This window comes from Nyctereutes procyonoides, unplaced genomic scaffold, assembly GCF_905146905.1.
Source record: "Nyctereutes procyonoides isolate TBG_1078 unplaced genomic scaffold, NYPRO_anot_genome, whole genome shotgun sequence".
Lineage (NCBI taxonomy): Eukaryota > Metazoa > Chordata > Mammalia > Carnivora > Canidae > Nyctereutes > Nyctereutes procyonoides.
This window is the reverse complement of record NW_026575043.1, coordinates 869,885-881,233: the sequence shown is the minus strand read 5'-3', so window position 1 is coordinate 881,233 and position 11,349 is coordinate 869,885. Positions and strand designations below refer to the sequence as shown.

Here is an 11,349-nt window from a genome sequence, read left to right as displayed (position 1 = left end):
GGGCAGAGGGAAAGGGAAAAGCAGGCTGTCTACTGAGCAGAGAACCTGCCTCAGGGCCAAATCCCAGGACTCTGAGAGATGATGACCTGAGCCTAAGTCAGATGCTTAACCGACTGAGCCACCGGGAGTCCCAAGGTATTTTGTTTGTTTGATTGATTGATTGATTGATTGATTGATTGATTTTATTTTGTTTTAAATTTAAATTTTAAACTGCTTTAAGGTAGAAATTTTGTAACACTTATATCCCACAAAATAAGTATTTCAGTGCTTTTACGTATAATAAATGCCCACTACACTTCTGTCTAATGGAAAATTACTATTGTATGATCTTTCTTCTTCGTAGACAGTAATAGTTATTTTTTATCCCTTAGAAGAGCTCTTGAAACTAAATAAGACCCTTCACAAAGCAGAAAGGGGTTTCCTGGTAATACATTTCATCACAAAATGACAACAGCTGCAGTTCAGAACCTTCAGGAGAATGAAGAACTTGTGATAGTGAAGATAAAAGAGGAAGATTTTGTCTGGAGGCAGGACACTTGCCTCCAGAGAAGCAATCGCCTCAGGCAGGAGCTGTGCTGACAGCTTTTCAGGCAGTTCTGCTACCAGGATTCCCCTGGACCCCGAGAGGCACTGAGCCGGCTCCAGGAGCTCTGCCATCAGTGGCTACAGCCCGAAACCCACAGCAAGGAGCAGATCCTCGAACTGCTGGTGCTGGAGCAGTTCCTGACCATCCTGCCTGAGGAGCTCCAGGCCTGGGTGCAGGAACATGACCCAGAGAGTGGAGAGGAGTGGTTACCATACTGGAAGGTTTGGAGAGAGGCACCGATGAAGCGGTAGTCCAGATACACAATGGGATGGGAGATCTAAGACTACATGGATGGAGTCTCACAGTAGGAAGAAAGGGCCTGAGATTGAATACCTGGTGAGACCTGCAGGAGCTGTTAGTTCAGTGTGCCTTTATGTCTCCTATCCATTGCATTTGATGCTATGCCACATTTTACAGTTGAATCAGACTTAATCCATCCTTTTGCAGTTTTGTATTCCTACAGGAGGTTCTCTTTACTTTTGGAAGATGTTCAAATCCCCAAACAAGGATTCTCTCACAAGCCAAAATGTACTCTACTTTTTTTCCCTCAGGTTCCAGTCCATGCACATGGACAAGAGATATTCAGGAGAAAGTTGGTACCTTCTGGACCAGTACTTAGTGTCCACTTGCAGCCAGTGGACCCCAATGCCCTTCATGGTTCTTCAGCACCCCTTCTTCTGGACCGTGGTAAGGGGCAGTATTGCATGCAATTCATGTCACTGAAAGAGTGGGACTGTGAATCTTCTTTCTCAGAGTAGCCTCTGTCACTATAGGTGGTCCTTTATCACCCCATGAGAAGTAGAGAACTTTTTCCCTATGTGTCATTGGTCAGTTAAAATAAAAACAGAGAGAGAAAACCTGAGTCCTTATACAGAATATTTATATTCTTCTATTTGTTCTTCAGACTATTTCCAAAACACCATATATTTTTGTGAGTAAATTAAAGAAAAATGAATGCATAAGAAAATGTCAGGGAAAGAGTAAAGAAACAAAAGAAAAAGAGGAAGAAACATATCAAGAGAAACAAAATGTGTTAGTAGAGAAGCAGATACACAATGATATACTCAGAAGTGGAATGTAATTCACAGATTTATAGAACAAGATATGCGTTGTTGTCTTTTTTTAAATTGTACTTTCAGTCTTCCAAAACTTTCATGTTTTTGTAGGAAGTTTTGGGGTTTTTTTTTTTGTTTTTGTTTTTATAGGAAGTTGGATGTACTTCTGGTGACTACCCCCATGGAATACTTATTGCTGTTCTAAAACGCCTCTATTTAAAAAGTCCATGGACTCACTATCACTTTAGGTGTAAATGATCTCAAAATTAAACTCAAGAATAAATTACAGTCAGTTTTTATAAAAATACACAAATTCTGCTTTCCAGTTTGTTTTGGAGACATTTCTATTCACCTCATCCAAAATCATACATTTCCCCCACCCTAAGACCAGCACTGCCTAACCACCCTTCCTGCTCTACCATATTCTAGACAAAGGAAATCCTACAACAAACAGGGGATGCCGGATTGCAGCACAATATAGAGTTGTAGTCATAGGATAAATTTGTGAGCCAGAAGGCAGGAATTGTGAAGACTAGATCATAAATGGACTCTGGAAACCAGGCAGAGGAGTTAGGTATGTTGTGGAAGAAAAGAGAGGGAAGGTTTCTGAGTAGGATATAGGTGACAGAATATTAACAACAGTTAGTCTCGTGAGGGTATTCAGGATGCCTAAGAAGAACAGCTCAGAGTCAGAACAGTGGGAGGCTGTGACAATCTCCTAGATAGGAAGAGTGATAAGAATGGGTGGTGGTAGCAGAAATGTAAAAAGGGGATGCATTCAGGGGACATTTAGCTGAAAGTGGTTACAGAACTTGATCAGTCATGGATGATGAAGAAATGGGTGGTTGGATAGATGGGCATTCTACTTGATTTTACCAACTTTTCTCTTTTGTGTCCTTGTTCATCACACCTATCACCTGAAAGGCCACATTTTTAGAATGGCCAATTCAAATACCAATATGTAACTAACTGTCTTGGGTATATCTCAAAATTTTCTTTTCTTCCAATGCAGCAAACAGGTATTTACCACTTTGTCTTTTCACTTTTTTAGATAAGGAAAGTGAAAACAATGGATCTGTGCCAAAGTTGGACATTTGTGAAAAAACTGAATCACAAAGAATTCTATCAGGAAGAATTTCAGGATTCATGTCGGAAGGATCTGCTGAGCCTCAAGACATCTGTAAGTCTGCAGGCAGGTTAAAGAGGCAGTGGGAAAAAGAATCAGGAGGGTCTCAGAGACCATCATCTTCTCAGGATGGAGGTTATAATAAAATCCTTACCCACAAAAATATACTTACAGGTGAAATTGGCCATGATGGATGTGAGAGAAGCTTAAACCTAAATTCAAGTGAATTGATACACCAGAAAACTTGTAAACACAGTACCTATGACCAAAATTTCAAATGGAATCCAGATTTTATTAAGCATCAAAGAATTTATGCTGGAGAAAGAATTCACCAATATGGAAAATCTCTCAAGAGCCCAAACCTTATTAAACATGCAGCAATTTTTAATGGGGAGAAAACCCACCAGTGTAATGAGTGTGGGAAAGCTTTCAGATAGCTCAAAGCTTATCAGGCATCAGAGAATCCACACTGGAGAAAGGCCCTATGAATGTAGTGAGTGTAGGAAAGGCTTTGGGGGGAGCTCAGATCTTATTAGACACCAGAGAATTCACACTGGGGAAAGACCCTTTGAATGCAAGGAATGTGGGAGAGCATTCAGTCTCAACTCACATCTTATCCTGCATCAGAGAATTCACACCAGAGAGAAACCCTATGAATGTAGTAAATGTGGGAAAACCTTCAGTGAGCTCACACCTCATTCGACATTTGAGAATCCACACTGGAGAGAAACCCTATGAATGCAGTGAGTGTGGAAGAGCCTTCAGTCAGAGTTCCCACCTTCATCAACACCAAAGAATTCACAAGAGGGAAAACCTGTTAATGTAAAGAACTTAAGTTTGTATGGAAAGGAGAAGGAAATAGCAACATGAAAAATATTGAATAAAAAATATGGAGTGAGATGAATGACTGAAAAACTATGATCTCTTTTCTCATTCTCTGGCTTATGTTCCGTGAATGGTCTTCACCTGTGGGGAGCAGGGGGCTTTCTGTGAGACAGGATTTGCCTCTCTTCCATTGACTGCTGAAGTCAAGAGCAGAACTTAGAGAGGGGCTAATAAATAGGCTACTCTGTGGCAATGGAGATACAGGAAAAAAAGGACTGTCTTGGAAGTAACCATGATTACTATGTGGAGAGGAGAGGATTCGGTAAAGCTGATCATCAACACTAGTAAATGATGCTCCACAAGAAGAGGTAGTCTAAGCTCTATAAGCGGAATAACTTGGGAAATACACAACAGAGCTTTCAAAACATTCCTTTAAATGAAGGACAACAAAACTACATTAGAAAGTCATGTCAAAGAAGAGGACTTGAGCAATGGTGGCAATTTAATACACAGACCAAAATCTAGATCCAGAGGTCATACCAGGAGGTAAGCCAGGAAAGCATCCAAGGCAAGAGACCAGAATCCAGAGAAATTCAAATAAGAGAGGAGAGAAATAAATTAGGGAGGACTTGGGGTTAGTGGTGAGGAAAGGTGGTCACATTGAACTTAAAGTTGACTTTAGGGGAGACAATAACATAACTAGGCTCTTACTGCCACATATATGTGGGTTTTGGCACCTCTCTGGGGTAAGTGGACAGACTTCAGTTCTGAGGAGCCCTCTTAACAGAAACAGGGTTCCCTAGCTACTGGCAATCCTGGAAGAGGGCTGAGAGAATTAGCATTAAAAGTAAAGGTACTGGGGAGCCTGGGTGGCACAGCGGTTTAGCGCCTGCCTTTGGCCCAGGGCGCGATCCTGGAGACCCGGGATCGAATCCCACATTGGGCTTCCGGTGCATGGAGCCCGCTTCTCCCTCTGCCTGTGTCTCTGCCTCTCTCTCTCTCTCTGTGACTATCATAAATAAATAAAAAATAAATAAATAAAAAAAGATTTAAAAAAAATTGAGAGCACAGTGACTTGAAACTTTATTTTGTTAAATGAAGGCAGTATCAGAAGAATTTAAATTCCATTATTTTCATGGGCTTTTTAAAATTCTCTTATAACTAGGAAAAATTAATGAATGGAAATTCTCCTCTAACTAGGGAACTAGACTCTATTAACTCTATAAATTCTAGATTATAGTTGGTCATTCATAGAAACCAGTTTCTTTATAAAAATGTGAAATCAATTTTTTTCTTTCACAGTAAGTTTAATAAATTTCCAGACATACTTTGTCAGTTACTAAAGCATCATTCTCTGGTCCAACACCTTTCCTCTAGATTTCACTCTAATTGGAGTTCATATTTTTAATGATTATCTTAGGTTCTTTGGATGTACACTTAGTCTTTGCATGTCTGAAAATACTTACATTGCCCTCCTCTTTTTTTTTTTTTTTTTTAATAAGTAGGCTCCATGCCCAATGCAGGGCTTGAACTCACGACCCTGAGATCAGGAGTTGCTTGCTGTACCAACTGAGTCAGCCAGGAGCACCTTTCTTCCCTTTGTAATCACGGTTTAGCTAGAGTAAATTTCAGATTGACCTTTTTTTCCCTCAGCATTCTGAAAGTATTGCTGGTACTACTCCTTCCAGTAGCTAGTCCTCTAGATTCTGTTGTGTGCCCTTAAAAGATCACTACCAGGGGATCCCTGGGTGGCTCAGTGGTTTAGTGCCTGCCTTTGGCCCAGAGCGCGATCCTGGAGTCCCAGGATTAAGTCCCACGTCAGGCTCCCGGCATGGAGCCTGCTTCTCCCTCCTCCTGTGTCTCTGCCTCTCTCTCTCTCTCTCTGTCTCTCTCTCTCTATGTCTATCATAAATAAGTAAGTAAGTAAGTAAGTAAGTAAATAAATAAATAAATAAATAAATAAATAAATAAATAAGTCACTACCGGGGCACCTGGGTGGCTCAGTCGGTTAAGCCTCTGCCTTCAGCTTAGGTCATGATCCTGGGGTCCTGGGATTGAGCCTCACATTGGGCTCCCTGCTCAGCAGGGAGTCTGCTTCTCCCTTCTGCCTCTTCTGCTGCCCTCACTCCTGCTCTCTCAAGTAAATAAATAAAATCTTTAACAAATGGCTACTACAGTTTCCAAATACTGTTTTTGTTTTTTTAGGGATTCCATCTTTTCTCATTAGTAGCATTTATATTTACTCTTAGCCTTTATGATCCTAAGTTTTACTAAAAAGTGTATCCTGATAGGGTTTTATTTTTACTCATCTTGGTTGGTTCATATATGCCCTGTTGTGAAGAACCCATGTTTTTTCTTCAGCCCTAGAAAATTCTCAGCTATTGGTTCTTTACATAATTTTTTTTTTATTCCTTATGTTTTTTTCTTCTGGGACTCCCAGAATACACTGGTTAGAATCTATTTATAAATCTATTCATTTCGTGTAAGTACTTTTTCATATCCTTTGTCTCTGTCTCTGTGGTACATCCCAGTAGAGTCCTGTTACCTTCCAGTTTATTCTGTCTCCAGTTTATTCACTTCTAAAATTTCCATTCAGGGGATGCCTGGGTGGCTCAGTGGTTGAGCACCTGCCTTTGGCTCAGGGCGTGATCCTGGAGTCCCGGGACTGAGTCCCACATCAGGCTCCTTGCATGGAGCCTGCTTCTCCCTCTGCCTGTGTCTCTGCCTCTCTCTCTCTCTGTGTCTCTCATGAATAATAAGTAAAATCTTTAAAAAAATAAAATAAAATTTGTCTTCAGTTTTTATATCATCTTGTTTCATTTTTACTGGTTTTATTTCATAATTGTTTTTGTGCTATGGATACTATGTCATTACTTAACCTTTTTTAGATATCTTTAATCTTTCCAGGCTTTTTTTTTTTTTAAGATTTATTTATTTTAGAGAGAGAGAGAGCTCATGAGAGTGAGCAGGGGAGAGGCAGAGGTAGAGGGAGAGAAGTAGGCCCCATGTCCAGTGTGGAGCCCATGCAGGACTCAATCTCACAACCCTGAGATCATGACCTGAGCCGAAATCACGAGTCGGAGGCTTAACTCACTGAGCCACCCAGGCACCCTCTTTCCAGGCTTTTTGATGAGGGTAATTTCATCTGGATTGAATTCATGTTCCAAGCGGTGATTTTGTTAACCATCTTTCTTAGCATTCTGCTCAAGTGTTTTGAAATTTTCATCTCTGGGCTCATTTTGAGTTCTTTCTGATCTGTTTTATATTCTTCCCTTCCTTGCTGAGCAGTTCTGTGGTTACCTCTGCCCGCCCCCACTCCCAGAACCAGGGCTCCAGTGATAACACACAGACCATCAATGTCACCACAAGCTTCTCAGTGGCCTGACAGGCTCCTTGGTCACAGAGCTGTCCACATGCTTGTGTGTGGGCACCCAGACTCTGGCATCAGCAGTGAGCTGGTACCAGTCCCCCATCTTCCTGTGAGCCACCGTCTCCACCCATCTCTGGAGCGTAGCAGGATCACAACTTCAACTATAGCTGCCATTCTGTGTTTTTATTTCCTTTCTGGCCCACAGAAATGACTGTCTTATTCTTTTAGCACAGACATATTATAGATTAATTTTTACTTTTATCACTCCCTGTATTTGGGGCTAGAATATGAATTCACTGTGCCATCCTGACTAGAAGTACACCATCTTCCCCAACCTTTTGAAAAATACTTTATTTATTAAGTAATCTTTATACTCAACGTGGGTCTCAAACTCATGACCTCCAGATCAAGAGTAGTGTGCTCCACTGACGAAGCCAGCCAGGCACCCCTTCCCCAACCTTTTTTAGTCTGTTAGAAATTGTGTTTCTATGCTATATTTTTCAATAATCCATAGATTTTCTTCTCATGATGATATGAATTTTCTATTACATGTACAATAATGTTTTGGATCACATCTGCAGTGCATTTTATATTTGCTAATGACTCTAAAAGACTTCTTTTTTTTCCGTTTTTATTTTAGATTTTATGATTTTACTTATTTAGAAAGAGGGAGAGAGAGCATGCATGTGCGCCTAAGTGGGGGAAGGAGCAGAGGGAGGGGGAGAGAAAATCCCAAGCAGACTCTCCACTATGCATGGAGTCCCCACACAAGGCTTGATCTCATGGCACTGAGATCAAGATCTGAGCCAAAATCAAGAGTTGGACATGTACCCAACTGAGCCACCCAGACCTCCCTAAAAGACTATATTCTTGCATAAATGTATACTTTGTGTGATTTTCCTTTGAATTCTGCACACAAGTGTATCTGAGGTGGCAGTAACATGAAGTTTTAAAGTGCCCCAAAACTTTAAGATAACCTTACATAGCCAGTAACAGAACTTTTTTCACCAGCGTGGCAAGGTGGTCTGGTGAGGAAGGAGACCTGGGAAACGGCTCCTCTCACTCTGGGCAGCACTGCTTCTCAGCTCCACTTTCATATAGTGGGAGCCCTGACACCCAGGGATCTGTCACTTTCCTCAGGAGGGGTGCCTTTGGCTTTGTCCCTTGTCCACACTCAGAGAGCTCACATCTGCTGTTGGGCCATGGCTCCTTCCCCTCTCTCCTCCCAGAGTGGCCTTAAGGTGACTGGTTTGGGCACAGTCAGCCAGTGTGTCTGACAAACGCTACCTTCTGGTCTTCAGCTGTCTCCATACTGGTCTTTCCTTGCCACCCCCACAACCCCCAATTAACGTCTCTTAACCACACAAAGCATATTGCTTTTTCCTGCATTTTTCTTACATGGTTACAAATCCTGCCCTTTACTCTGAGTCCTAAAATGGAATTACTTCAGGGAGAATACGTCTTGACAGTCTCACTTTTTTTCAGAAACTGTTGACCATTGAGGAAGTGGCCACATCAGCCACCCTGGAGGAGTGGAGGTATTGGGAACCCTGCTCAGAGGCACCTCTGTAGGAGCGACAAGCAGGGAAACTATGGGAACATGCTTTCTTTGGCTAAGGACAGCCAGGAGTCTGGGTCTGTTAAAACCCCTCCTCTGTGTTCATGAACATCTGCCTGGGAAGTATCAAATGACCCACAGAGTGTAGCTTCAGGCTTGACAGATGCCCAGGTTCTCCTTTGCAAGAAGAGCAGTGTCTTTGGGGCCGAATCTGTTTCTCTCTCTGCCTACACAATAATATCCTTCTGTGCCTCATGTGATTAGACTCTGACCTCCTTGGTCTGCATATTTGGAAATAGGGCACTTTCTGTGCTCCCCCCTATTTCAGTACTCCCAGAGGCCTTCAGAGCCACCTGTACAGAGCTGCTCCACAGCTCCACATCAGCACTGACCCCCCATGGCTTCCCTTCTCCTCCCTATGCTGCTCTGCCCTTGCCCTTGGAACCTGCTCTCATCTCAGATCATTTTTTCTGTTGTTGACTTATTCCTCCCTGACTTGTCTCCACTCTGCCCAAGTCATGGCCTTCCAGTCCAGACACTGCTAGTGTTCTCCTCCCTTGTCACTCCCATTTTCTTCCTCAAATGTTGTAAAACTATTTTGTTGGTATAGTTAATCTGTGTACTTCTAGTTTGATTTTGTTTCTGTATATTTCAGTGACATTTGAAATCTCTCCTTTTGTTTCAGATGATGTGATTAGAATTGAGAAAGGAGAATTGATTCAAAAGCATGAGCTTACCAGAGAGATGGAGTCTCCAAAAAAGTCATCTGGCCAAATCAATGGAGAGGTCCCTGCATGTGGAGACATTCAAGAACATGAAGGATGGACAAAAGATATCAGAGAAACACTTCAACTGAGAGAAGATATAAGTGTGATGAATGTGGGAGAAGATTCACTCAAAACTCAAGCCTCATCAGACATAAAAGAATCCACACTGGAGAAAGACCCTATTCGTGTAATGTGTGTGGCAAAACTTTCATCCAGAGCTCACAACTTATTGACCATCAGAGAATACATAACCGATTAAAACCCTATCAGTGTGATGAGTGTGGAAAAGCCTTTTATTACATACAGTTCACACCTTGTTCAGCATCAGAAGACTCACACTGGAGAAAAACTTTTCCAATGCATTGAGTGTGGGAAAGCTTTTCACTACAGTTCAGGCCTTGTTCGACACCAAAGGACCCACACTGGAGAGAAGCCCTACCAGTGCAATGACTGTGGGAAGGCATTCTGTCTAAGCTCACATCTCATACAGCATCAGAGTCCACACTGGGGAGAAGCCATACCAGTGCAGTGAGTGTGGGAAAAGCTTCAGCCAGAGCTCAGGCCTCTTCCATCACCAGAGAATCCACAGTGGGGAGAAACCCTATGGGTGTGAGAAGTGTGGGAAGGCCTTCAGCCACAGCTCAGCTCTGGTGGGACACCAGCGAATCCACAGTGGAGAGAGGCCTTATGAGTGTGACGTGTGCAGGAAAGCTTTCAGCTACAGTTCGCATCTTCTGGGCCACCGAAGAATCCACACTGGAGAGAAACCCTATGAGTGTGATGGATGTGGGAAAGCTTTCCAGTGGAGTTCACACCTCATTGTACACCAGCAAATCCACACTGGGGAGAAGTCCTGATGATGCAGTTTGCACAGTCATTTGAAAATACTTCTGGAAGCTGAAATAGATGATCACCTGACAGCTTACTAACAAGCACACTGTTCAAGAAACTTCAGTGATCCGTGAGATATGTACTGGGAGGTTGTAGAGACGGCTGCCGTTTTTTCTCCCCGTTTTCTTTGGAGTTGAGTGATGATCTTGTCTGAAGTGTGAATTTAGACTTAATATCTCATCTACATTTTTAAAAATCCTGAATTTTAGGTTAACTTGATAAAAGACACCAGCCTATCAGTTACCTACACTAAAAACACTGTGAATACAAAAAACACTCCATAATTTGGGATGAACGATTTGTGTAGATGGGAAGGTTCAGTAGGGTGGAGCAAGAGGATAGATTACACACATTCCAGTGACTTTTCATATCTTCCACCAGAGATGGCAAAACAGGCCAGTGGGCTGTATGTGGCCTGCATGGGCATTTTTCCCACGTGGTATTTTGTTTTCAATAATATATAAAATTATTGCAATTTTTTAAGCTTTTTTTTTTTAAGGTTTATTTGGGGTGGGGGGAGGGGCAGAGGGAGAGAGAGTCCCAAGCAGACTCTATACTGAGCCATGGAGCCCAATGCAGGGCTCAATCTCATGACCCTGAGATCAGGACCTGAGCCAAAATCAGGAACTGGACCTCCAACTGACTTTACCACCCAGGTGCCCCAATTATTTCAGTTTTTTAAAAATCTGGAGATTTCACATAAAATCTGACTTTCCAGATTCTCTTACAAAAATGCACGACATTGCAACATAGATGCCACATTTCCCACAAGGAAAGAATTGACTGTAACAGATCATCACCACTGTATTTTTAGACATGGTCCACTGCCACACTGCCTCCCGTGGGGTCTCCTGCCCCTCCCTAAGGGCTTCTCCAGGGTCTGCGGATTCCAGGCCACCTTGCCACCAAAAGTTCCTCCTTAGTTTTACACACCAGCCCCCAATAAGATTTTCTCTGAAGAAAGAGCTTTCTGATAACAGTTTGAAGATTTCGTTTAAAAAAATTTAAAAGTGTGTACTTGGGCACCTAAAGGTAGAGGAATGTCACTTTAAGTTAACTCTAATGGCTTTGAATCAAACCCACGGAAGCTAGTTCTTTGGGTGAGATGAAAATAACAAACGTGGCAGGGGTCGACAGGAATGTGGGAGTAAGAAGCTCTAGGGCTGAAAGC

At 42.3% G+C, this 11,349-nt stretch overlaps 1 protein-coding gene and 1 pseudogene across 1 annotated transcript; both read left to right on the top strand.

Annotated features, from left to right (window-relative positions):
- The first annotated feature begins 219 nt into the window (after positions 1 to 219).
- On the top strand, positions 220 to 3,671 carry ZNF165 (zinc finger protein 165). The gene is given in 6 exon segments (XM_055323192.1): positions 220 to 787; positions 790 to 847; positions 1,143 to 1,273; positions 2,693 to 3,200; positions 3,202 to 3,447; positions 3,449 to 3,671. Coding segments are annotated over 6 exon segments (1,431 nt in total). The 5' UTR covers positions 220 to 444; the 3' UTR covers positions 3,594 to 3,671.
- LOC129508193 (zinc finger protein with KRAB and SCAN domains 8-like) lies at positions 2,705 to 10,635 on the top strand (annotated as a pseudogene).
- The last annotated feature ends 714 nt before the right edge of the window (positions 10,636 to 11,349 follow it).